A 27,976-nucleotide genomic window follows, 5' to 3' on the forward strand; every position below is an offset into this window, starting at 1 on the left:
GGCGGGCGTTCGTTCCCGTGGTACAGTCGACACCAGTGACTCGAGCGGTGAGGACGTACAACAGTGCTCTCGGATCATTCAGTGACTATTAAACTTTCATCGCGACAGTTACCTGTGATATGTTTTCGTGTTTGCCGTAAAACAAACTTTGGTGTCACACAAAGTGTCGTCTTCGGCGCTTAGTTGTTCATAAACAGTGCGTTACCGGTGTATGGAGTTTGTTGTCTGTGAGTGGTGAGGTCTAAGGAGTGTCCTAAGGACCGAACGTTGGAGGGTGGACCCAGGACTCCCGGTGGACCCATGACAGTCCACGACATGTCCCCAGCTGCCTTGACCATGCCGCACCACCATCCGCACCTCGCACGGTCCAGGTTCATGATCACAGACATCCTGTCCGGCCAGTCCGGCCACCATCCCCAGCGGTCACCTCCGTCGCCGGCCAGCTCCGTGGACGCCCCCCGGGATCTCAGTCTCCACTGCCGCACCGCCGCCTCTGACGCCGATCTCAGCGATGGTCATGAGAGTGGCACAGACTCCGGCCTGCACGGCGACAACTCCAGCGTCTGCTCAAATGGTGAGTGAATTCGACAAAATACAGTATTTTATGATGATTCCTTTCCTGGATGGGCTTTTTCCAAAAGTACAAAACCAGCTGTTCTAGATAAAAAATTGTTCATATTTATGTTTATAAACAATAATTTTACCATTGTAATGTCTTTGATGCACGAGCATACCTATTTTAATATTGTAAATCTGTTCGTATCAATGTTTGTGTTAAAGACAACGGATTTATTCTGGTCAATGTAATTTTGTCCGTACATTATCCTACATTTTAAAAACGACAATAGTGTTTATTTTAAGGTTTAAGGAATTAAGAAAAATATTGCCCAAGATATCATATGTACAACAAACAGATATCAATGTCAAGGTGGCCGAAATAGTACACATAGATTGATTATTTACCGTTCAAATGGTATATTTTATACTTTGCCTCTCTCTTTTATACTTATTAACGTGTACCTCCCCACATTTTATCCTTACGTTACACTAGATGTTATATTTTGTTTTTCCATTTTTGAACTATCTGCGTGTTTTCTTACAGCTGTAATAAAGAATAATGAGTGTATAATTGGCAGTTGAACATTCTCAGTTTAGATTAAAGTGCCGTATCTATGAATTTAGAGTTCTTGATTAACCACGTTACCTATTTTTTTCTATCGCAGTTTTGAAGAGAAAAATATATATTTATTATTTAGGAGAATATTTGAACAAGTAAAAAACATTCACCGACATGTTCAAAAAAATAGTTAGGTTACAAAAAAATACTTAATTAAGTACACGACAATGTAGACCTACTATTAAGGTTTACGGTAAAATTATTTTCATTAAAGAAGTTAACAAACCTTAATATTGCTACATTACTATTTAAAAATAATTTGAAGTAATTTTTTTTATTCTTGCAATGTTTTAACAGAGTCCAAAACAAATTTGATTTAAATCCATTATTTAATGATAGAATATTGTTTAGTTAATTTTCCGGCAGCACGCAGAATATCATTATATGATATTAAGGTTTAATGGTCAAACCACACTAGATTCACAAGCGTATTATGTTAACGTTGTAATTTATACACTAAACGTAATTGTACATAATAGTCGGTTTTCAGCGTGTTTGTGATTTCGTATGTAATTATATTATTATGAACTTAAAAATTGCTGCCTTCCGGACTTCTTTAGACACTTCTATCTTTCCTTCTTTGTTACATTGAAATTGAACCATTAAAACGTGAGTTAAAATTGTTCATTGTTGAAACGATTATTCTGTGCTCGTGGAGATAACAGAACAGAGGTAATGTGTTAATCACGTAATGAGTGAGTAAAAATACAAGATAATCAGATAGGTACGTGAAACATTTTAAAATCTAGATAAATATTTGTGTTCTTATGATGTACCGAAAGGTTAATGTAAATAAATATGTATATATGTGTATTACTATGTTATTGCTTTAGTCAAGGATGACACTATAGACGTACAGTATTTTAACTGGGATATGAATAAAAGATATACGTGTAGAATGAGAGAGAAAATGTAAACATTACTACTGTTTGGCCAAACCTAATATTGTGACCATATTTTTTTACTGAGTAAGAAGATGGTAGTTATATTTTCAAAGAGGATAACTGACGAGAATATACACTACTACTACTAATTGCGACAATCACGACCCAAAATTTGAACCACCGTATACACTCAACACGAACAATTTGCAATGTAATGCGATTTCATCAAAAAACCTTTTTTGCAATTTTAAATTTTGCAATTTGATGTTGCAATTTCACTAGCAGACAGCTATGTGTCCTAACCATTGGAAGGCCTTGCGATTGAGGTTTTTTCTGCGTTGTTTATTGCTCTATTGTTAGATGTATATGTGAAGATGAATGTCATAGTCAATTAGTCCGCAGTTAGTAATAAAACTACGAGGAAAATCCGGTCAGTTTGATCTTTTAAACACAAAACCGCATGAGGATAAGTTGAACAAATTTGACAGCGGAAGGTAAAACCACAGTAGACCTGAGCGATAGGGATGTGTCTGTATATCTACCGCTTCCTGTTATCAGTGATTAGGAGAAAAGAGTCAGATACTGAAACAAATAAAAACGTTTTAATAGAACGACCTGGAGTATAAAGTCATGTGTTACACAAATAAAAATAATTCTAAAATCGTATATCTTAGTGTAATATTAGTGCCTCTTGAATAAGCACACAATGTTATTAATGAATATAGTGTGATTTAAAAATTAATATTTCGTAAGCATCGATTGAACAAGTATGTAAAAAAAGTCTAAATGTAAACAAAACTAGAAATTATCAAGTAGTTGTAAGTTATTTCACTAATGAATTACAACTCGACAAGTCTTTCAAATTTATTTTAACAGTAAAATATTTCTAAACCTAATTTTAATAATTAACAAGGAATGCGTTTTTATTTATTATTCTAAGTTAAAAGTCATCGTTCGTGGTATTTTTTAAGTTGTGTACATTTTTCATCACTGATTAATAAAACAACAACGCCTGTAATAGTTCAATATTACTTGTACACCAGTAATGCGATATTACTAGCTAATTCAATTTAATTTAAAAAAATAGTATGTTTTCGAGGTGTTTATACTATACCTATATGAGCTACAGAAGAATAAGCTACTAAACATTTAATATCACCTTGAATTAAACAAATAATAGAAATAAGTAAAGAACCTATAATACCAAAAGTAAACCAAATATTAGAATACTTAATTAATATATATTCATATAAGGTCAATTAAAGCCATTAAAATCATTCCAGTATTACTGAAGTACAATTAAAATCATAATAGTTTTGACGGGGTTTTATATAGGGGTGAAAATTCAGTAGCTCAAACGCAAAACTATCTCTATTGATTCTACTAAATTTCCCAGCAAAACCCAAAGCGCTAATTGTTTCATCCTCTGTCCACTCTTCGCTGTAGTCGCTCCGGTGTCATCGGCCTGACCCGTGGACGGTTTTCTGGTGGTTTTTCTCAGCTAGTGTCGAGTGTATCAAAGTAGATGAGTCAGCAGCTCAACACGCGACCAACACGTGACACGACTCTCGACACGCCGACACGGACACGCGGCACTACACTACACTTCTGGAGGGCTTCCCTGTAGATCAAGTGGCGTGTTGAAACCGTCAATATACAAGTGTGCTTGCGTCAAGTCTTTGCTATGTCTCTGTGATATTATTCACTACATAGCTGAACGGTTGTAGTGCTCGCCTTCAAATCTAACGGTTGCTGGTTCGATCTCCAGCGGGGTCGGAACGACAAAGAAATGTTTGAGACCAGAGAGTGTGGATGGCACAAAAATGTCTTTCCGTTACTCAATCTTTTACTTAAGAATTCCGAGATTTGTTTAGTGTGTAGTATGGAGTATGTATATTACGGTACTTCAGTACAACCATCTCTATTTGTCGGGTATTCAAAGATCCTAGGGAGTAATTCGCGGGATGAATACCAGTGGCTATTCATGACAAAAACAGCAATATTTATATTTTATTTACTTTCCCTATTTAAATTTTGACATATTTGCATTTAGCTAATTAGGTGAATCGGCGGCTTCGTCTGTAGTTGTAGAACAGAAGCGACGATGTAGTTAAGAGTCCAGACTCCAGAGGTCACAACTCTGTATCCAGTTCTGCATTTTTTGTATTTTAACGGCTAGCTAACCCATAGCTAAAGTAACCCATAGCTTGGTTACTTTCTGCGGTTAAAAGATGCAGCATACTTCAAATAAAAAATATATATAAATGCATTGCTTTTCAGGAATAGTCATCTAAAAAACTACGTTTTGAAGATATTTTTAAGCATTTCAACGCGATGACGCCGTCGCGGGGGCGAGTATGCAATATGACTACTGCAGTCACATTGCCTATTTGCGCAACACAGGCGCTCACTACTACAGTGGTCCGAGTGTTTTATTCTATTCTATTGATATATGCTAGCGATTTATTTTATTTATGATCTTATTCACGTACGGTGTTTATTGTATTCTGGTGTACGATTTGTTTTCAAACAGCAACCTTACAAGGTTTGTAGGCCTACCAAAACAATCAGTGGGCCTACTGAAAGGAAATAATACGCTTTCCGTACTGGTTATTTTGGCACATACAATATAGCCTATTCAGAAAATGTCTGAATTATAGAAGAGACTGAAATATTATACGTGAATTACAAACTGTTAACTAAATAATACAAATAATTTATAATGGATTGAAAAAGTAATCTAACACAATGGCAAGGGTTTGCTCGTCAAAAACTCAATACCTAATTACTTAAGTATATTGACTCAAAAATACATTATTTTAACTCTAAAAAGCATAGCGCCTTCTTTGTATTTTTCCTGTTTAGCACGGCTAACATTTTCAATTTCTTACTTTCACTCTAAAATTCAACCATCCTAAACTTATTAAATTCATTGTTGTTGACCCCGAAGAGATAAGCAAATTATTAGACTTGCATTTTACAAATTAACCCCAAATCAGAAAAGTCCAAACTCTTCCAATTTTCCTTTTACGCCCGCGTATCAAAACCGCGTAGCTTACAATTTTCCACCAAATATATGTGAATTGTATTTTTCACTCGGATTCAATCGCAGTGAAAGCCGCGCTTGCACACAGCTCTGTTTGCAAATGTTCACATCAACGGTTGCGCAACTGTTGATAATGGGTAATAACGGTTGGAACAGTTTAGCTTCCCCGGTTACGGCCCCCGCTGTCTCGGTGACACAATTTCGGAAAATAACAGGGTGAAATAATAGTCACTGGAGCGGCGCGCATCGAGACATAATCGCAATGTCAATCTTTCGTTTTGCGATGATTTGTTCTCTAACGTTTGTTTTTTAAGTTACTATGTTCAAATTATGCCTCCAAGCATGAATGCGTTTTTGTAGCACAGCATCAAGTTACTATTTATTTCTTTAAACATGTAAAATGACGAACATGAAAGAACATTGCAGCCTTTGATCAAACGCACTTATGAATACGTCATGATCATGTTCCTCTTAAATGAGAGGAATAAATCCTCGTATAATGTAACATTTGGCTGTTATCGCTTAGTGTTGCCAGTAAGTGACTTAAACGTAATCAAATTTATTAAATTTTAATATCTTATCAGTACAATAGTACCACTAAATCTTTTCGTTTTTCTTCATATACATCAATTAAAGATAGTTCTAGTAGCCTATATGTGTCTGTCAATGTATATGAGTTGTATATACTACTTAGCACCATTTTATTTTATACTCGTTGTTTTACTCCAAAACGATTTTACTCAAATAAAACATGCAACATAAATAAAATAAGAGAAAATGTTTAGGCGTCTTCAGTGCACTCATAACCTGATATTAAACATTGTAAAATATGATTACAAGTGGTCTTCGGTAGCCAAAGTCAACGCTCAATTAACTCAAGTTGCTTTAATTGTTGAGCTAATGTCTTGACAGCTGGGAATTTCCAATGACCTTGGTCTGTTATCAGAAGGACACGTGTGTCCAGCTGCAGGAAGCTGCGGCGTCTCAGTCCATCCTTCAGCGTCCTTCACTGATAACACAGGACAAAGTAATAATATATACACCGCACATGTGTTGACTCTTTAATCATAACGATTCTAATAGAGAACGCGTCCAAAATGACAGAAATTTGATTATACTTTAGCAACGAACACGATTACATATATATTTTGCCCGTTTTATTAGCCACGTGTATTTTGCTTACAACTACAACAGTTATTATTAGGTGCTGCGGAGTTTTACTTAGTATCACAGGGTAAATCGCCTTATGAACGGAGTTTAACTGATAGCTTGTCTTTTGGTATGAGTCACGAATAGAGAACATTTGGTTGGTGCATTAAGTACCATTATCGAACTGTTAAACATTTTCACAACTTAATCGGTTGATGGGCTATCGAAGCAGCACAATACACGTATTATTATTACACTTAAGGCAGAAATCTTCCCTATCCGGATCTTTCTCAACGAACTTAAACTGGAATAATCTTATAACGCGGGACTCGATGACAGTATTTTTTCACAGAATCGCAGTAAAAAGTAGATTTGACTTTCCGATTTCTAAGATTATTCTACCCTAGGGAAGTCAGATTCTTGTCAATAGAGTCGTCAGCGGCGCGGGGTCGTAGCTCTGATCCAATTCCAGATTAAGAACCACCTGGCTCTAATCCTAATTGATAGTTCCCAGACCATAACTCATAGCTGGCGATAACACCGGCTCATTAGTGCTAAGCCGGTCTGACGCGTTAATTGATAGTTCACAATCTGGTGTTGCGAAAATCGGCCGTTGGAAATCGGCATTGTGTGGTTTGCGTCGTTGATTTTTGATAGTATGTTTCAACTGGGCAAGGGATTTTTTTTTAATGACAACGTTTCATAACTATTAACTAAAAAAAATTTGAAAAAAAATTAAGTCGTTGAATTTAAGACAACAACAAAACTTCAGTATCGATATGATAATTAAGACTGAAGTTGGTGGTAAAGTTGTAGGCCTAATTATCTTTTAATTGGGTCTTAATTGATTTTCTGTACAATGGTAAACACGAATAAAGACAATTTATTTAACATTTTGTTAACCTCAATTTTACCTAATCCTATGATTAATAGCTAGTTAAGTTTTTAAATTCAGTAATGCAGTTGTATTTTTGTACTGTTAAAGTAAAAGTATTTGTTTAAGTAAAAGGACTCAAAAAATGTGCACCACAAGCTGAAACAAATTACAAACATTATGTTAAGTGAAGTTTGTGCGAATCTATAAATGATTATTGTCTACGCAAATTCATTCCTGACTGGATACGTAATGCTTAAAACTTGTCCTGTTAACAAATTAAGCAGATGATTGATTAATTATTCAATAAAAAATGTAAAAGGGTATCTTTTCAATTAATCCAAACTACTTTCTGTTGGCCTGGACGTCACCCAACAAAAAATTAATTTCGCCGTTCCTAAAGCACTTGAACTTAAACAGCTGAACGACAGACGGAGGTGACGCGGAGTTTTGTTGAAACGGAAGTGGGAACTATTTAGCTCTTGAAAGGCAGGGGCTGGAACCCTTTAAATATTGGGATAATTAATAGGGCAATGAGTAAGCAACATTTGATCCCGTGGAGTATAGAGTGGGCCACGGTTGCGCCGGTAAACTCCGATAGCTCAGCACGAACCTGACATAATAGCTGGGCAATCAAACCCGACAAAGATCAACCAACAAAGACGGGCTGATCAAAACTTGATGAAAAAACTAGATCTTATTACCAGGTTATGAATGGGCGATGCGGTCATTCGGGCAATAGAGGAGCGACAGGCGATTATAGACCTATCTCACTTATTGATGGAATCTGGAAGTTGTCGAAAATTGCAGCTAACACGGAAACCCTTCACGGATTAGTTTGGTTTTAACATTTATAGTTATGGCGTGGTAAAATTAATATTTTCAAAGATGTTTTTTTTAATTTGTTGAATGTCTAATTTAAATATTTAGTTTATCAATTTTAGTTTGCTTCGTGTATTTTTTTTAATTGGGATCACAAAGAAGACTAGTAATTTATGCGATAAAATAAATACTCGTTTGAAAGAGAGTGGAATGATTATTTTAGCTTGGGTCATATTTTGCTTCAAACTAGTGTTATAAAATGTACTACAATCATTTCCAACTTCCTTCATGGTCCAAAAATGGTATAAAGTATAGAAAAATATAGATTGCTATAAGTTGTTGGTTGAACTTAAAAGTATACAATACTTAACTACCTTTGAGGAGAGTTCCAACTCACAAACGATCAAAATAAAACTTGTGAACTTCATTTTCGTATGCTGTATATTTTTTTGAATATATAGAGTTCTGTTTTTAATGGGAAATTGTTAACATTGTTGAAAAAATTCAAAATTTCCAATTTGGAACACATTTTGAGGACTGTCTTTAAAAGTTAAACCATCAAAAGTAAAACTATTAATTCTTTTTTGGAATTAATATATTGCTATGTGTTCATAAAAAAGAAACACCAAAAACTAACCATACAGCATTACATTTTATTACTGTCCTCAACAAAAAATAATCAAAGCTAAAACTTCAAACTGTATTTTCAAATCATACTGTATAAATATATAAAATCCGTAGTCGACTATATCATTAAACTAAATTGTGTAAAATTGTAGCGCAGCGAAAATAAACGGCAATTTCCGGCAAAGCGTGAAAGCATGCGAATGCAAATTGGGTAGTTAGAGCTTAAAGCGTGTTTACCGATATGTTTAAAACTGAAGCAGTTATGTTCCTAACAACCACCGTAACAGACAGGTCAATGGCTTCGTTAGCAATCTGTTGTCTCGGTGCTCGGTGGAATCACTAAGTTTTGGATAAACGAAACGTTGTATAGTTTTACGACATTAAAACTGAATAATATTTAGTTTGTGAATCAAAAAGTGTAAAAATAATGTATACAAAATTCAAAAAATTTTCCACTTTTATGCACTACTAAATTACTTACTCTATTACTATGTCATTACTATTACTCTGTTACACAAACTGAATTCGTGGGAATGTAATAGAACTATAGTTTATAGTCAATGAGTCGGGTTATATTTTAGAAAATTATAACAGCATTAGTTCAAACAATCGTGTAATACTGCACATATATTTAATAGATTAAAAATAAATCGTAAAGCATTGAAGTGTTTTATTACGACCAAGAAACGGGGAAAATGTAACTCATGTTAACATATCCTGTTGAATTATAATGAATATTAAGGTCAACTATCATCATATATTCTAAGCCAAAAGTCATTACCTACTTCGAAATATATGGCACTATGACGAATTGAACAGACCATGTTATAATTATAATGATTAATCAATAATGGTACACATCCTCATTTTTCTACTGGGTTTGATGGCTCCAGCCATTATCGGTTACATTTTTTCTACATAATATTTATAAACTATGCTTTTAGGTTTGACAAACAATTGATGTTTATGTTTTTGAAACAAGTTTAAAAATAACTATCGTGTGACTTCAAGGAGGAGAATACCGACTCATAAAAAGTTCTTTTCAATGAGAGCCTACTTAATAGGTGTACCAACATGAGGTGAGCTGCTTACAACCTAGTGACGACTCAAATGTTAACAAATTCCCATCGACATGGACATCACACTTGAACACTGCAGTTGAAGAGAAAGCCGGACAAGCTCGATGATTAGACGAGGAAGGAATTACGTAAATGGTTCGTTCCAAAATGGTTGACGTATGTGATAGACCAATTATCCATGTGTAATTGCTGGAACGTCTGCCATGGCGTAGTTACGTTCAGCCCGAGCTACGCTCTTCCGCGTACCTACGCTGATCATGCGAGGCGTAGAGTATGTGGAAACAAGTAATGGTATACATTACAAAGAAGTATAAAGTACATGGCTCTATACAGTAACACAGAGTAATACATTTCTGAGTACTGAAAAAAACGTCTACTTTTAATAATTTCTTCATAATGTTTTCAAATTTGTTAATTTCAACAGTAGTATGCATTTCTTTCGTATCTGATGCTTCTTCTACTTGTACAATATTTTATTGTATTTCCATTTACGCGAGTTATTGTTCTTAACGAGAACGTGAAGTTCAACTTGTTTGAAGTTTGGGTATACTGGCGATTTCCGGTGACTGTAGTTAGTCAATGCAAGTACCACTTTTATTAATTCTATTATAAAATCTAAAGACTGTTAAATCTATGCGTTTCGTGTTACAATACACTTCAGTGCGTATTTATCTTCTAGTTTCTCCTCTTACCTAGGTTTGTAGCTAGAATGTCGCTATCCAGACCCGTGTCAACACCTAGCTTTGCAGCTAGAATGTCGCTATCCAGACCCGTGTCAACACCTAGCTTTGCAGCTAGAGTGTCGCTATCTATACCCGTGTCAACGCCTAGCTTTGCAGCTAGAGTGTCGCTATCTATACCCGTGTCAACACCTAGCTTTGCAGCTAGAATGTCGCTATCCAGACCCGTGTCAACACCTAGCTTTGCAGCTAGAGTGTCGCTATCTATACCCGTGTCAACGCCTAGCTTTGCAGCTAGAGTGTCGCTATCTATACCCGTGTCAACACCTAGGTTTGTAGCTAGAGTGTCGCTATCTATACCCGTGTCAACACCTAGCTTTGCAGCTAGAGTGTCGCTATCTATACCCGTGTCAACACCTAGCTTTGCAGCTAGAGTGTCGCTATCTATACCCGTGTCAACGCCTAGCTTTGCAGCTAGAGTGTCGCTATCTATACCCGTGTCAACACCTAGGTTTGTAGCTAGAGTGTCGCTATCTATACCCGTGTCAACGCCTAGGTTTGTAGCTAGAGTGTCGCTATCTATACCCGTGTCAACACCTAGCTTTGCAGCTAGAGTGTCGCTATCTATACCCGTGTCAACACCTAGCTTTGCAGCTAGAGTGTCGCTATCTATACCCGTGTCAACACCTAGGTTTGTAGCTAGAGTGTCGCTATCCAGACCCGTGTCAACACCTAGGTTTGTAGCTAGAGTGTCGCTATCTATACCCGTGTCAACACCTAGCTTTGCAGCTAGAGTGTCGCTATCTATACCCGTGTCAACACCTAGGTTTGTAGCTAGAGTGTCGCTATCTATACCCGTGTCAACACCTAGGTTTGTAGCTAGAGTTTCGCTATTTATACCCATGTCAACACCTAGGTTTGTAGCTAGGGTGTCGCTATCTATACCCGTGTCAACACCTAGGTTTGTAGCTAGAGTTTCGCTATTTATACCCATGTCAACACCTAGGTTTGTAGCTAGAGTTTCGCTATTTATACCCATGTCAACACCTAGGTTTGTAGCTAGGGTGTCGCTATCTATACCCGTGTCAACACCTAGGTTTGTAGCTAGAGTGTCGCTATCTATACCCGTGTCAACACCTAGGTTTGTAGCTAGAGTTTCGCTATTTATACCCATGTCAACACCTAGTTTTGTAGCTAGGGTGTCGCTATCTATACCCGTGTCAACACCTAGGTTTGTAGCTAGAGTTTCGCTATTTATACCCATGTCAACACCTAGGTTTGTAGCTAGAGTGTCGCTATCTATACCCGTGTCAACACCTAGCTTTGCAGCTAGAGTGTCGCTATCTATACCCGTGTCAACACCTAGGTTTGTAGCTAGAGTGTCGCTATCCAGACCCGTGTCAACACCTAGGTTTGTAGCTAGAGTGTCGCTATCTATACCCGTGTCAACACCTAGCTTTGCAGCTAGAGTGTCGCTATCTATACCCGTGTCAACACCTAGGTTTGTAGCTAGAGTGTCGCTATCTATACCCGTGTCAACACCTAGGTTTGTAGCTAGAGTTTCGCTATTTATACCCATGTCAACACCTAGGTTTGTAGCTAGAGTGTCGCTATCTATACCCGTGTCAACACCTAGCTTTGCAGCTAGAGTGTCGCTATCTGTACCCGTGTCAACACCTAGGTTTGTAGCTAGAGTGTCGCTATGTATACCCGTGTCAACGCCTAGGTTTGTAGCTAGAGTGTCGCTATCTATACCCGTGTCAACACCTAGGTTTGTAGCTAGAGTTTCGCTATTTATACCCATGTCAACACCTAGGTTTGTAGCTAGAGTTTCGCTATTTATACCCATGTCAACACCTAGGTTTGTAGCTAGGGTGTCGCTATCTATACCCGTGTCAACACCTAGGTTTGTAGCTAGAGTGTCGCTATCTATACCCGTGTCAACACCTAGGTTTGTAGCTAGAGTTTCGCTATTTATACCCATGTCAACACCTAGTTTTGTAGCTAGGGTGTCGCTATCTATACCCGTGTCAACACCTAGGTTTGTAGCTAGAGTTTCGCTATTTATACCCATGTCAACACCTAGGTTTGTAGCTAGAGTGTCGCTATCTATACCCGTGTCAACACCTAGCTTTGCAGCTAGAGTGTCGCTATCTATACCCGTGTCAACACCTAGGTTTGTAGCTAGAGTGTCGCTATCCAGACCCGTGTCAACACCTAGGTTTGTAGCTAGAGTGTCGCTATCTATACCCGTGTCAACACCTAGCTTTGCAGCTAGAGTGTCGCTATCTATACCCGTGTCAACACCTAGGTTTGTAGCTAGAGTGTCGCTATCTATACCCGTGTCAACACCTAGGTTTGTAGCTAGAGTTTCGCTATTTATACCCATGTCAACACCTAGGTTTGTAGCTAGAGTGTCGCTATCTATACCCGTGTCAACACCTAGGTTTGCAGCTAGAGTGTCGCTATCTGTACCCGTGTCAACACCTAGGTTTGTAGCTAGAGTGTCGCTATGTATACCCGTGTCAACGCCTAGGTTTGTAGCTAGAGTGTCGCTATCTGTACCCGTGTCAACACCTAGGTTTGTAGCTAGAGTGTCGCTATCTATACCCGTGTCAACACCTAGCTTTGCAGCTAGAGTGTCGCTATCTGTACCCGTGTCAACACCTAGGTTTGTAGCTAGAGTGTCGCTATCTATACCCGTGTCAACGCCTAGGTTTGTAGCTAGAGTGTCGCTATCTATACCCGTGTCAACACCTAGCTTTGCAGCTAGAGTGTCGCTATCTGTACCCGTGTCAACACCTAGGTTTGTAGCTAGAGTGTCGCTATCTATACCCGTGTCAACGCCTAGGTTTGTAGCTAGAGTGTCGCTATCTATACCCTTGTCAACACCTTGGTTTGTAGCTAGAGTGTCGCTATCTATACCCGTGTCAACACCTAGGTTTGTAGCTAGAGTTTCGCTATTTATACCCATGTCAACACCTAGTTTTGTAGCTAGGGTGTCGCTATATATACCCATGTCAACACCTAGGTTTGTAGCTAGAGTATCGCTATCACACCGAGGTCTAAGGTCGCAGATCACGCAGGTAATCTGAGTCTCGCGTGGAACGTAATCTCGCGTGTTTGTTAACGTGTTTCTCTTGTTGTACACCACGGTTAAGATTTAATTAGCCGTTATCGGCTCCACTTCCTGTCGCCGCCAGTCTTCAATTAGTCGCAATTACTCGACTTGACGGTTTATAATCCTGAACAACTATTAGTTGACTGGCAACCACCAGTAATAGGCTAGTTTAATGCTAGTTAGTCCAGATTTAACAAGCTACCGTGTGGAAAACAAGGAATTGTAATTGAAGAAGGGATAACGGTGTGGCGTTTATAACTCTGCACTTTGTGCTTGGTAAATCACCAGTGCGGAGTTGTATAGGTATTCTTGCAAGTTATATTTTTAGAACACGTAAGCATGTAAACTGAATAAGGTAATGTTTAATGTTCGTGTTTTATTGTTTTCACGGATTTAAATCACGGAAATATTAGACACGTGGTTCTACACTCATGTTAGTAAGTCCAAGTACAAGTGATGTTATTCAAGGTGTAAGTTAAGTGTAAATGGGTTAATTTCTCTTTACGACTAGAAACGTTTTGTAATCTGTAATCTGATTTGCTGGGAAATTACTATATTATTAGTGCACAAACCTAGCCAACGCTGGAAATCATAAAAGAAACACCACACAAACAACCGAAAGATAGTCAAAAGAATTAAACCGTTCTGAGATAAAACAATATTTAGTACAAATGAAGAGTATGAGCACGCAATGGACAGTACATAGCGATTCAAAATAATTGCCAATTCCAATAACCCCGTATATTGGAGAGTAAATTGAGACAACATAGGGTTTGGCTTACATAATTTCGCTAGTCTCAAACCCATAAATGATACTTTTCATTACATAATGAAGACCCCAAACGCGTATAGAGTTGCTCCCTACTGCAGCCCCTAGTAGGGTATCGGTTGATGATTGCCAGGGGTGTCATTCCCTGTTGACAGTTGTAATGTAGACATGACAAGGGGGGCGGGGCTAACCCTTCTCCCCCTCTAACCCCCTCCAACGTGGCAATCTGTAACTGCTCCATACACTGCTATCATCAGATTGCCTGATGTCTATATGTCTATGGGCCGTTTATGTATAAAACGGTACTCTCAAAACTGGGGTTATTGTTGGAAATCGGCGAAGTTTACTGCTTTCGTAAATTACGTTGTTGGTAATAAATGTCTGGTTAAGTTTTACAAATGGTAAAATTTTAGCTTTATTAATATTAATTTCTATATTACTTTTGATATAGCTATTAATATTTCGGATTAGCGAAAATATTTCGTAGTACCCATTGAAAAATAAAAAACAAAAGAATAAATACGCAACACGCGTACACCATTTAGTTAACATTTAAATAATCGCCAACGGGGATTTTCATCAAATGATATAAGCATTGACTATGGTATAGTGATAATATATATCAATAGTAAATAATATAATTCTAGACTACTAAATAGTTATAACTATAAATAGTAAATGATAATTTTATCACTAATACATATTTGCAAACTTCAATATGTTCAGTATTGTAATTTTAATACTGCAATCTTATACTTTGTGATTCATAATTGCGACTAGTAAATATTAAAAACGATTTATAATTTGCTTCATTTTCACGATTTGATTTATTTATATGTTTCATGTGTAGCCTACTTAAAATATTTGTGTTTATTTATTTTACGCGTTAGATAGATAGAAAAGTAAACAATACAATCGAATGTCCCAAAAAAGTATTTAATTTTCTAGTGAATTTTAAATGATTGTGTTAAGCAATGCACGGTCTACTTCAAATAGTAACATTCGTCCAAACAATAGGTAACTTTTGTTTCCCTTAAATTGTTTATCATCTATCCTTTGTGTTTAGCTGGTTTGATCTCGCAATATAAACAAATTTAAAGTTTTAGGCAGGTATTTATTTATTTACTGTAATCCATAAACCATTATACAATAGGCCTACGTACACAGATGTCAATCCACAAACAAGTCGTACGGTCACTATAAAAACATTCAGTTGAATTCTTAGCACTTTTCCTTTTTGATTTTGGGGAAAACAACAACTTTAACTACGTGACCAGACTATACCAACTATCAAAACCTCCGCCAAGTGTTAAACACCTATGAGTTCTAATCACACAAAAGGAACCCGAGTAGTAACTTCGCCGTTTACTGATTCAGAAATATAACCAGTAAAACAGTCCAATTACACTTTTTTTTCACAAACAACACTCGCGTATTGTTATTCAGCGCGTAGGTTGGCGGCACTGTGTGATGGGGGAGGGGTTTCAAAGCGGACAAAAGCTGGGGCAATTAAATCCAACAAGCATAAGCTAATTGTCGTCGTTCGAAATTACTCCAAACCCGGGCATAATCGAGTCAGCCCTCACCCCACGCCGTGACGAATAGCGTTATCTCTTAAAATGATAATAGACTAGAGACTGTTGTAGGGTGGCACCGCTGTACAAGGGTTGTGTCCTGTACAAACAATATCAGTGATGCAACTTGGGGGAGATTAGTGAAAATAGTTTGATTGTAAGAAATATATTTATGTTGAATTGTTTTGGTGTTGTTTGCTGAGGTTTTAAGCATTAAGAATTTAATTTTTAGATTATTTTTTTAAGATGCCGTCACACATAGCCATCTCGTCACACCATTGGGGTGTATTTTTACGGTAAAGCAAAAAAAGGGTTGAATGTATGAGACAACAGCTAGATCACGGCTGCTTTTAATCACTATTTGAATTGGCGATACTGTATTGAAATTTCACAATAATATAGGCAAGGGACCTGCCTCAGGATCAAAATAGGAACATTCTGATTTTTTATAACGTTAAACATCAACAAATAAATTACCCTACTATTTATAGATAGTTAATAGTAACAAATAGTTTGGATTACAGAATTACAGGGTATGGGTCAGTTTTGATTGTCGAGTCAAATCTGAATATCACTAGTTCGATTCTAGACGAGATCGGAAGGACCCAGATTCCATTATGTGATTTTATAAATTTTTTTTTACTATGCTCATAAAACATGACTAAACCGAGTCGCGTTTTTTATCCTTGTTAAAAAACGTAAACAATGCAAAAAGCGTAGGTGTTTACAAAAAAATCTTTCTTACAGAAACAGAACACTTTTATCATTTTACCCGAGTTCAATTTCCGACTGAACATTCAAACACTCGACCTGTAACCTGATGACGAAGTGAAAGCTGCAGAATCAATAATGGAAGGTTGAGAACAGTTTCTGGTTGGTTTAGAAGAGGTTGTGGCTGTCTGTAACAATTTGGCTTGGCAAGCGCCCCAAATGGAGCTGTTCCCGGGGGACTGGCGCTAGTAACGCGGTTAAATCGCTCAAACGCACCACTCCGGCTGTGATCTCAGATATCGATATATCGCATCGCATCCAACGATCAGCCTGGCTAAACACCGGTGATAGCATTGCTCTTTGAACTTTCGCCAAGATGTTAGACGGATTTTGTTTTGATCATGCGAGCGCAAATGGCTTGTGTAGGTGGAAGTTTACAATAGCAAAAGTTCAAATAATTAACGATATATATAACATAAATCTTTTATGCTTTATTGTTGAAAAGTTTGCAGGTTCATGATTTATGTGTATTGCATCGTTACATTTAAATACCTAATCGAAAGAAGTATTATTGGCTGCAATTATTTGCAAGAACATGCTGTATTGTACTGTATACGCTTTATGAAGTGGATAGCTTTTAGTTAGTTATAAATGTTTATAGTTAGATAAAATTTTATTTGTATTTGACTTTGCTAATGCCATTTTTTTAAATCTAGCCAGAACACGAATTGATGGATTATTGATCACTATACGTTTTAGTTATTGAACTACTAGATCATTGTTTTTTTTTCTTACGTCCGTAGGAAAGTAATATTTTCACAGATTGTTCAACTGGTCTTTCTAGAAAACGATTTCGCCGGATCTTGGTACAGTATAATTTTGTTAAGCTTATGAAAACTGTAACATAAATCTCTGAATAGGCCTAATGCAAATGCATTGAAGATGTATAGTGAAAATGAAATCCCTATACATGTGTATATGTAGTAGGCCTACATATTAAAATTTTCTATATGCCCTACATTATACTCATAACATTGAATCTCAAAGGGTTTGATACACAAGGCACATTTTACCTACAACAAATAGTAAAACGATAGTTTTAACTATTTAACTAGTTTAATATTTATACATTAGAGAGTAATATTAGAGTAACTAATATTTTTAAATATCTCCACATATCTCCTATTTAAAACAAGTGCTCTGCCCCCAACATTCACATTGAAATAACATGGTAAATGATATTTTTCAAAAATCCCATTCATATTTGACAAACCAATTGTAAATCGAGTAAACCACACCTAATTGAATTACAGTATTAGCAGTTAATTTTCATATAAACTCATCCTATTACACAAGAACCGATCAATAATAACATATGTGTTTAATATGTTATATAAACACACAAACTGTTTATAGACAAAGGGTAATCTAAACGGAACGCCACAAGGCTCCGTACTGGAGCCGCCGTTGTCAACTTCGCTCTCTCTCTTTCTCTCTGCTCCATTGTTTATTTATCTCCTGTATTTGCCGCCATGTTGCCCCGCCCCCTCCCACCCCACTGCTCTCTCTGTCGCACCCATGTACTAATCCAATCACAACATTTGACGACATATCACATAAGCCGTTATGTCACCTTTTCTCTTCTAATATTCTCTGTCGGCGACAAAGCTGCTTGTATTATTGTCGTTGACGATGGGATTTCTCGCTTTATTAATTTCCGGGCTGTTACTTCTTATTGTTGTTTCCTCCGTCGTTTTGTACTGAATTGATTCTGAAGCGTTATTGGCCAAGTCTTTTGTCTGGAGGTGTAACAAATGTAGGAGATGGATTTCCTTATAATTTGAGAACTAACTTTGTAGATTACATTGTATCCAGGTTTCAATAATCATTTTAAATCAGTATAAATATAGGCTGTTCAATTTAATGAACTAATAAATTTAAACTTTATGATAACATTTTTAATAATAATTTTACATAGCAATCGAATGTGGTTTTCACTATGCATTGGTGCTCTCACGATTACTAATCAATTGAATCGTCATAATACAATCAATATAATCCCAAATATTCTGAAGACTTGTTAGTAATTTACATAATATTAATACTGTACACAAAGTCATGTGCAACTTTTGAACTTGTAACACCATCTAATATCACACATTGTTGAATAAGACAACTGCTAAGTAGTAGAATTTTTATTTAAATGTTTAACCATAATTGGAAAAACTAAAATTTGTCACCCCTAAAAATATTCTTCATATTTGGAAACCATAATACAAAATAACACTACAAACATGAAACTACTCATCCAGCAGCTTTAAGTAATTGTGCTAGTAAGAAAATAAAATCACGAACATATTAAAAACCAATTAGATTTTTCAACGATAAAACATCACAACATGTAAACCCCCAATAACATCGTTAACACCTCAGAACAAACACAATCGTGATTTTCTCTGCAAAACAATCACACGGCGAGTAAGGGAACAATTTCAGGTAATTTCCATTTTTGATCGCTCCGAGAGCGGATACATTCGCAAATTGTTGTTTTTTCAACAAAAGTTCTCGTATTGACCGGCCCCCTCCCCCTCCCCCACTGATGGACCTAAAAGCTTCTCAAACTGATTCACTTTACGGACTCAATCCCAATCTTGTTTCGCTCTCCCTTTGTAGACATGCTCGATATTCAGACAGTTTTATAGTCATGTATAAACGCGCCGAGGCGCCCGTCCCCCCCTTGGGCTTTGTAGACGCCAAATTCTCCGCGCCCATTGTCGAGAAGACCACTTTTCTCCAAAGCTTTGGAAAACATTCCAATTTGCATATTTGAAAGTTTTCAAACACTCTTGGGATTTCTTGAGAATTTTATCGGGGCAAATCTGCGATGTGGTTTCTCAGTGTAATCATACGGTATTGTTATTTCAATAAATATATATGTCGTGATTGTTAATGTTTTTATTTTCTAAAACGTCGATAGAATCCATAATTATTTGATGCATTTATTGTTAAAGTGTTTAATTTTTAATGTTAGTATGTACCAACAATCAATTGTTTAACGATTCGCAAGTTAAGAGATGGTTATTATTTGCTCAGATATATTGTTATAAGTCTAAACCTCAAAATAATCCAACAGTTAGGTCTACTAAAAAAGGAAAAAAGTATTCCCATGAAATATGTATAAGAAAACAGTATGTATCCACACAGCATGTTAAGAAAACTGTGAATGCAAGTTTGAATAATACGCCGGATAGTCATTGCTTTTTCAAGTGCGGTCAACTGCATCCAGTATCTTTATCTTATCACTAACATAACCTAACTTATTCACCTATGTTACTAACTCATACCAGAACAATTACTTCCCTATCTTTACATTATCGTAGAGATCAGCAGTTCCATGGCAAAGGCAATAATTAACATGACAAATATCAATTTGAAAGTGAAATGTACTGTTTTACAGTTTTTCTGTATCTGGATTTTGGAATACTTGTTCACCCTTGGTTCGCCGTGTTACAGGTCACAAAGACGACGTCCAGGACGGCTCTAGAGGCTCCAGTCACTCAGGGCTGAGCAAGAAGCAACGCAAGGCGAGGACGGCGTTCACAGACCATCAGCTGCAGACGCTGGAAAAGAGCTTCGAAAGACAGAAATACCTGAGTGTACAAGACCGCATGGAACTGGCGGCCAAGCTGAGTCTGTCCGACACCCAGGTCAAGACCTGGTACCAGAACAGGAGGTAGGTCATAGAGAAGTCATAGAGCTGTAGCAGTAGGACAAATATTGTAGAGGAAGGAATAATAGGGAGTAGGTTTGATGGGTAAATAGTTTCTAAGGGGAGTTATAAGCAAAGTTAAAACTGTCCTACAACCAGGTACCACCTGGTAGGTCTGGTACCAGAACAGAGGAGACAGGTCTGCGGATACTTCAGTAGTATGAGTAGGATACCTTGGTTACGGAAGGAAAGAAAGTCGAGTGAATAATTTTAAGTTTTGTAGTATTGTAAGTTATTAAGTAGAGAAGAATTGAATGTCAATGGGGTAAACCTATACGCGCAAGATTTCTTCCATGATTTGTGGCGATTTAAAGGATCCAGTTAACATGTTTTCCTATAAGTCATGTGTGCATCCTCAGCTTTTCTTTCTCACAAAACATAGGTAATTTCTAACCCCTCGCAGCTATATGTACTTAAAAATAGCAGAACTACAGTAGATAACTACAATAATACTCCTTATTATGATCAGTATACTTATATGAACTACTACATAACTAGCTCACAGGTAATTATCAATTCTGAAGGATCACAAATCCTAATCTGTTCGTTAGATTCAATATATTTGACATGAACCATTGACTTTGCTTGAACCAAGCTAGACTGCCGAGTATCGTGTTGCTTATTCGTCCCCGCCTCACTACCACTGGCCGTCGTCGTTTCTTGGCTCATCGACTACCAGCTTATTTGCAATTACAAATGAGTGCTCACTTTCCCTCTCTTTCACACTTCATTAAACCTTCAAATGATTCTTCCAAGGATTTCTCTTACACGTACTTTTAATTTGTACTGGTATCTTCGCAGAATCGTATCCTGTTCACTGGAAGATTAACTTTTTAATCTGTTGACTGTGTATTTTATCACGGATAGATTAAATTGAAAGTTAATATCACATATTAAAGCGACTCTTAGTGCATTATTAGCGACGATACTTAAGTTAACTCCACGAAAGACTGTACTTATAAATGCTCCCTCACACATTGCTTTTAAATTAGTGTCATTTCCGCTTTTTGCTGTTATCACATGTAATAATTGTGCTTCATACACGCGAGGTTCACATCATGCAAGTCACCGTTTACCCTGTATCACTGTGTGTATTAGCTTGTTTACGTGTGAATATCCTCAGCAACATTTGTAGAGTGATCACTAGTGGCAGAGTAGATCATGTCACTGCACCACAGAAAATCTTACTATACAATTGAACAAGTTGATGCACACTACTTTTCAGATTTGGTTGAGGTGAAAATAATGTTTTAACCAAGCCAAGGAGATAAAACTGAACCATAGACTAGTATGTTTTATCAATGATTAAACCCAACATACTACAGAAGTTAACTAGTGCATTTTAAAATTTGTCTGAGCCATTATGAAGCCACTACACCTTTGACAAGGAGAGTTTTTCCTTGCAGAGTTGAAAAAAGAAAAAAAGTGCTTAGAACAAGAGTATAATTTTGAGAAGGAAAACTACCATTGCGATACATGTTCAAGGCATCGTTTGATATTTGTTCAACCAACTAATTTGAGTATGTGTTGAAGTTTTCCAGCAACCTGAAGTTTTCTTTTAAACTGTACCCCTCCAACACGAATTCAGAGTAGGCCAGGCCCATAACACCCCTTTGAAATGACGAGTTTCGTATTACTGTGGGAGCAAACTCTCAAGCAGACAAGTGGAAAGCTTTGTCCTCGTCCACAGCCACACAGTAGTGCACATGGTACAATGAAGGCGTAGCGGAGATGATTATCCATTTTTCCTCTTCTGTGAACAAACAATGCAGAGTGCGTTGACTCCAAACAAAACACCGGCAGTTTTCTCCTCCATGCATGACAGTAGTGTCACTTGAACCTGTGGAGGGAAGAGTAAATATTGTTTCAACAAACAGTAACAACCGGTTTCCAACCGCCAAAGTGATTTTAATGAACTAATAAATTTAAACTTTATGATAACATTTAAATCATAAAAAAACACATAAAAAAACAGGATTGTTATTTTTGTGGCAGTACAATTTCAATATTTCCAAAAGGAACTGGTAGAGGGCTTGAAACAATTATTAACTGACGTCGAACTCTACATAAAATATAACTTCTATTTGCGAACAAACCGAGAACCGCAATAAAACAAGTCCATGCGATGAAAATAAGGAGATGATCGTCAATTAGGAGATTCCCCCAGGCTGCGGCTACTGGGGCTATAATTGCAGTTTATGAAAGCGGCAGAGTCGGTCGGACGCTGTCATTGGTCCTTAGTGGCAATCAGCTGAGACATTAAAGCCAATCAAACTCCAGCGTTTACGCGGGAATAATTGCCAGCTGTAGTTGCAGTCAAACGCCGCACCCTCTTGCAACTGTCCTCGCGCCTTGAGCTAAGAAACTGGTTTGAAGATTTCTCCTCTCTTGATTGGATCCTCTGACTGCCAGCTATACTAATTACTTGATTTGAACGATTTATGTCTTGATTTCTCTGTTTCTAGATATTAACAGCATACATTTTTGCCAATACGATTTTGCATGGATATTAGTGTCTATTCCTCTAAATTGAGATGGACGGTTGGTTCCGTGCTGATGAAGTATTCTGATGAACACCTTTTTTGCACTCTATGCAAGACCAGGAATTGGAAAGACTGCATCTAAAATTTGAGTAATTAGTGGCAGGACAGTGCAATTGCAACACCCAACACTCTTGATATCCTTTGGCCGTACTGTGGCAACACGGCTATTCTCCATAGGCATCCTGAGGTCGGCCGCAGGCGCGCTGTGACAATGTGGCCGATCGGGTGTGTAATAGCGGCCTCAAACAGACTAGCCCGTGGACAATCGATTGTGCCAGCAATTAATCGAAGTCATCTTGCCTAAACAGAGGCCGGCCTTGGGTATAATGACATCCTGCGCGACATCATTCCACGCTTCCGACCAAATTACTCCGCTTATCGGATATTACAGCTTTACCCACTCATTCTAACCTAGAACATCAAAATTACATCAAAGGTTACGTTTGGAAATGCAAAACAGCTTCGACTTGCATCATCTGAATGTTTATTTTGTTAAAGATATACAACGAATGCTACACAAATCTATTGAAAAGTAATTGCCTAATCTACAACAGTTTGTGTCATTCCTCCTATTACACTTACCAAGCCATCATGTGTTTTTTACATCAACTGAATTTAATGTATGAGGTTAAAAGTTATTGTTCATCAGATGAGATAATGAAGACTCGAGTTCTGTAAAGGGATGATGAAACATAAGATTGCTATCCTCTGTTCCCAGGAAATTGTCTCGTTACGTTTTGTCAGATAGAGACACGCGAAGTCAAACGAACCCTCTTCAGATTTTCCCACTCAAAATTCTTAATACCTGAGGAACAGAACCCCACTCTTAAAAAAATCCCTGCTTTATTCTGTTTATGTATGTTGCTGTCTATTTGAAATTAATCTCTAAAAATCATTTAAAAAAAGCATCTAAGAGCATTTGATCTTATACACCGTAGCCACCTGTGTAAGCATACAATATATGTCTTGTGTAAGGGTAAAACATGTGGCTACACCTACACCATATTTTTTTCACTGATGTTTTTGAATGTATTGCTGGGATATACCGAGCCAGACCAATCCAAAATCGATTAGAAAATCGGTGTTACACATTGCACATAATATTTTTCACATATTTTCGTTACATATTCACTTTTTCCATCAACTAAGGCAGTGTTGTAGTAACTCCACATATCCAAATTTCCTGATAGCCCGGGTGTGAACGTGAGGGTATATCCAAGAGCGGTGAACCGACAAACTGTACATTCAATAATGAAAAATAGTGACTCAGCGTCGGCCTGGGAAGTGGTCCCTAATTCGCCACATTGTTCTTGCACTTCACACTTCACACACTGTGTTTGGCTACATCGCTCGCGCCTGATGCGGTGATCATTAATATGCTTGCGTCCAGGGGAGCTTACCGCCTTCGTGGGAAAAGTGACAACATACACAAATATTGTGATCAACGAAAAATGAATTAACCAAATTTTAATGATGATTTCAGTGACAAGACGTGTAAAAACCTGGACTAATCGATATTTCTCGATTTCTTTCTTGGAAATTGTAATATGTATGAATGAAATTTGACTTGGGCTTGTGAAAAATATTCTCAGTAATGTTTTTAGCAATATGGCAAAGAATAATGATATTGTTGTTGATAAAGCATTGTACAGCACAGCCTTTCTTCGAATACACGTATTCTGTCGTTTAATTATTGGGAGTGCATGGTAAATTACTTCGAACATTCGATTGAAACTTATGTTAATTGCAATCATTTTCGTCCAGTTTAGATTTAATTGAATGATCTTAGAAAGTGGCTCAGAATTTATTACCTCAATGAAACTAGAAAAGTTTATGTAGTATATTAATTAAACTGTGAAGATCCTACATTTAATTATCCCATTACATCTTGAATCCTGGAGCAGCAGATTGTTTTCCAAATATTCGTTACTCTAAAATATACAAAAAAGTTAATTACAAAATTATATTTAACAGCTTTAAAGTAGTTATAAGTTAACAGAATACTAAAGTTCTTCACTCTTGAGTCATGGATATTCTAAATATTGAGCTTGAATTGCAAAATTTAACATTACTCGACGTGTTAAGATTAAATTAATACTCCTAGTCGCACACACATCCACGCTTAACCTACTGTAACTAAAATAGACACCATTTAGAGGCATCTTCTTAAAAGTAGTATTCTCCGTTCTTGTAGACTTTTCATACTGCAAATACGATTAATCACAGTAGCATCCCTAATTCTCAGGAAGCACCGGCTCACTTAGCCGCGCCAACGGATACACATTAATATCGATTTTCTTCTTGACCGAATCAATTTAGTTGTGGGTATTCAAATGGGACATTTACAGCGTTGTGTGATATATAGGAGTCATTAGAGGGGTCGGAGCTTTCCGCGTGAGTGGGTCCATAGACTCGGCCAGCTCCACGACGAATCTTACCCCTCCATCAAACTCTTTCACATTCAAAACAGCAACAGCAGCTCCTGCGGTGAAGTCAATGTCATGGCTTGTACACACGATGTTGCTCAAGTTAGCTAATGAATCAGCTGATCTTAGTCACAAAACTGTCAACGTTCATTCAACTCTCGGCCACCAGGTGTGTCGGCTTCGTAAACAGTAGAATATAAAAATGCAGGTACGAAGAAGTAGTTTGATTGAAATAGTTATCAGTTGAAGACCGAACTAAATAAGACAGTTTCATTGAAATTTTGGAAGAACTGGCTATCGTCTAGAAGTAAAATAAATTATTTTACATAAAGTAATGGACTTGATAGCGTATCAAGTGTCAGGATTCATAAACTCAAAAGTTTACAAATACCGTTTTGTTTACGTTTTCGTAGCCTGGTATGCCTGTGAAAATTTAATTTGATATTTTTTTGTCTAGATGATTTGATTTATGGATAAGCTGGTAGTCTTTTAAAACGAATGTTATCCTCGTAGCAAACGATTGGGCCAAACAGTTCTTTGCTAGGGCTAACTTAGTGTTAAGCATGATATTCTTTAATTTGTGTTTTCATTGTAACCTCAATATAAACTTAACGACAAATAAACAGGCAATTAAACAACCCTTAATCAGCCCTTACAGTCAACACTCGCTGTGTAACTCCAAGTCATATCTTATTGTCCTCGCACTCAATCGGCCAAACAATAGGGTATTACAAGTGTTTTGAAAGAATTCCATTCTTCCATCTTGATTACCGGCTTGCCCCTCAAGACGAAATTCTTTTGACGAGTCTTGCATTGATATAAATTTAATACCCGTCTGGTCCTTTGTTCGAGATGTAGATGGCTTTAAATGTCAATGTGAACAAATGAGGTGTTCAGAGTAGTGTAAATGCCACCCTACCTGGGAAATACTGTTAAAATGTACCCGCGTATTCTGTAATAAAAATGAACCCCCTTACTGCATCCGTTTTAATTTTGTTAACGGTATTGATTTCTTTATATTAGATGATGTGACAGAGTGTAATATGAAAGAATATTGTATTAACTTAGTTCCTTCTTGGTTAGGGTTACCCATGAATCTTCTGGACAAACAATTAATCAAATGAACTTTCAAGTGACGGAAGTACGAAGAATCTTGAACTAAGCCAAATCATGCTAGCTATAAAGATTCATGAATCTTCTTGACAAAATCTACTTAAATGAACTTTCTAGTGGCAAACGTATGACGAATTCGTGCCAAGTTGAGTCTTGCTTTGGCTAAAAACAACTTAAACTGCGTTACAACTTTATAAAATCCCCGCACACTCTGGACGACGGACACCACTCCACTGATGAGCACTCGCTGACGGGGCGACACGTCCCGCCATTTGTCACGCGTGTTTTGCCGCGGTCGCGCCGCGTGGCCTCTAAAATAAATAATTACAGTTTAAGCTGGACAGCAAAAAGAGCGTGGCATGTTCCATCGGCCAGGACGTTGTCTCCTGTGGTCGCCGGACAATTAATCCAAGAGATGAGAGAAGATTGCCGCCGCGCCGTCCTACCACTGATGTGTCTATTACCACTAATGCTCCCATTAATTAACGATAGCCATTGCTGTAATGACCCGAGCGTTATTAGATTCCTGTTGACTTTTAGATTCATTTCAGCAGAGTTGGCCACCGGTAGTGTGGTATTTGAGTGCTGTACTATAAGTACACGGCGATGATTACGCTGTTCTCCTTATACCCCACCTGCCTTCTTTTGACAATCTTCATGAAATTAAAATGTAATGAAATATTGTGAAATACGATGTATGAGATAACAACAACTTCATTGGGATTACAACATATTATATGTATTCTAAAAGTATTGCTCAAGCATTAAAGTACGGGTACACAGAGGTTGTAGAGGAACAAACAACTAGGTACTGGTGGTTGGAAATCCTAAATATCTAACTTGCCCAGTAGTGAACAGTAGAGTGACGTGACCTCTAGCCGTCAATGTCACTATACAGTACATATATGAAGTAATGAATATATTACTGCATCTATGCTATATAGTACTCTCAATATACCAGTATTGGCTAACTTGACGGAAAGTGAGCTAATGGCCGGTACTTGCTGCCAATTCTAGCCAACCGGCCTCGTCCTACAAACTGTATTGACAAAAGGTACACGAATCGTAGTAGTTAACATTTCTCGTCCAATAATGTACATCTGACTATTGCTCTCGACTCATGGGTGGTATTGTTTGTTACAGAACGAAGTGGAAGCGTCAGACAGCGGTGGGTCTGGAACTACTCGCTGAGGCTGGTAACTACGCGGCGTTCCAGAGGTTATACGGCGGACCTCCCTACTGCTGGCCATACCCTGCGCCTGGGGGTGGTGCCGCCCCCACGGCTGCCGACCTGTACTACCGCCAAGCCGCCGTCGCCGCCGCCGCCGTCACCGCCACTACACTCCAGAAGCCGCTGGCCTACCGTCTCTACCCCGGAGTCGCGGGGCCTTCCCATCTGCCGCCTCCGCCGGGCCTACCCACCGCCCCCGCCTACTACCATCCTCTGCCTCCGCGCTCCCCCAGCCCTGACCCCCGCTCCCCCACGCGGTCACACAGTCCTCAGAGTGTAGATGTGGAGGACGACTCCCCGGACTCGCCCCATGTCGACGTCTAACGCAGAGCGGGAGTTGAACTCAAGTGGTCACAAGTTTGGTCTTTGGAAGTTCTAGTG

At 37.8% G+C, this 27,976-nt stretch overlaps 1 protein-coding gene across 1 annotated transcript; it reads left to right on the forward strand.

The window, feature by feature from the left end:
• The first annotated feature begins 45 nt into the window (after positions 1–45).
• On the forward strand, positions 46–27,976 carry LOC128992726 (homeobox protein B-H1-like). Its single transcript, XM_054416451.1, has 3 exons — positions 46–574; positions 20,027–20,246; positions 27,508–27,976. The coding sequence occupies exons 1-3, from the start codon at positions 301–303 to the stop codon at positions 27,917–27,919; spliced, it is 906 nt and encodes a 301-aa protein (XP_054272426.1). The 5' UTR covers positions 46–300; the 3' UTR covers positions 27,920–27,976.

Source organism: Macrosteles quadrilineatus, unplaced genomic scaffold (genome assembly GCF_028750875.1).
Source record: "Macrosteles quadrilineatus isolate MER2022 unplaced genomic scaffold, UCM_ALF_1.0 Scaffold_4__1_contigs__length_99947679, whole genome shotgun sequence".
In the NCBI taxonomy this organism is placed as follows: domain Eukaryota; kingdom Metazoa; phylum Arthropoda; class Insecta; order Hemiptera; family Cicadellidae; genus Macrosteles; species Macrosteles quadrilineatus.

What these genes read in the sequence shown, in the direction of transcription:
- LOC128992726 (XM_054416451.1), top strand. Translation starts at nt 301, where the DNA reads ATGACAGTCCACGACATGTCCCCAGCTGCCTTGACCATGCCGCACCAC. An exon ending in CTCCAGCGTCTGCTCAAATG is followed by an intron (nt 575 to 20,026) that starts GTGAGTGAATTC and finishes GCCGTGTTACAG; the next exon opens with GTCACAAAGACGACGTCCAG. An exon ending in ACCTGGTACCAGAACAGGAG is followed by an intron (nt 20,247 to 27,507) that starts GTAGGTCATAGA and finishes TGTTTGTTACAG; the next exon opens with AACGAAGTGGAAGCGTCAGA.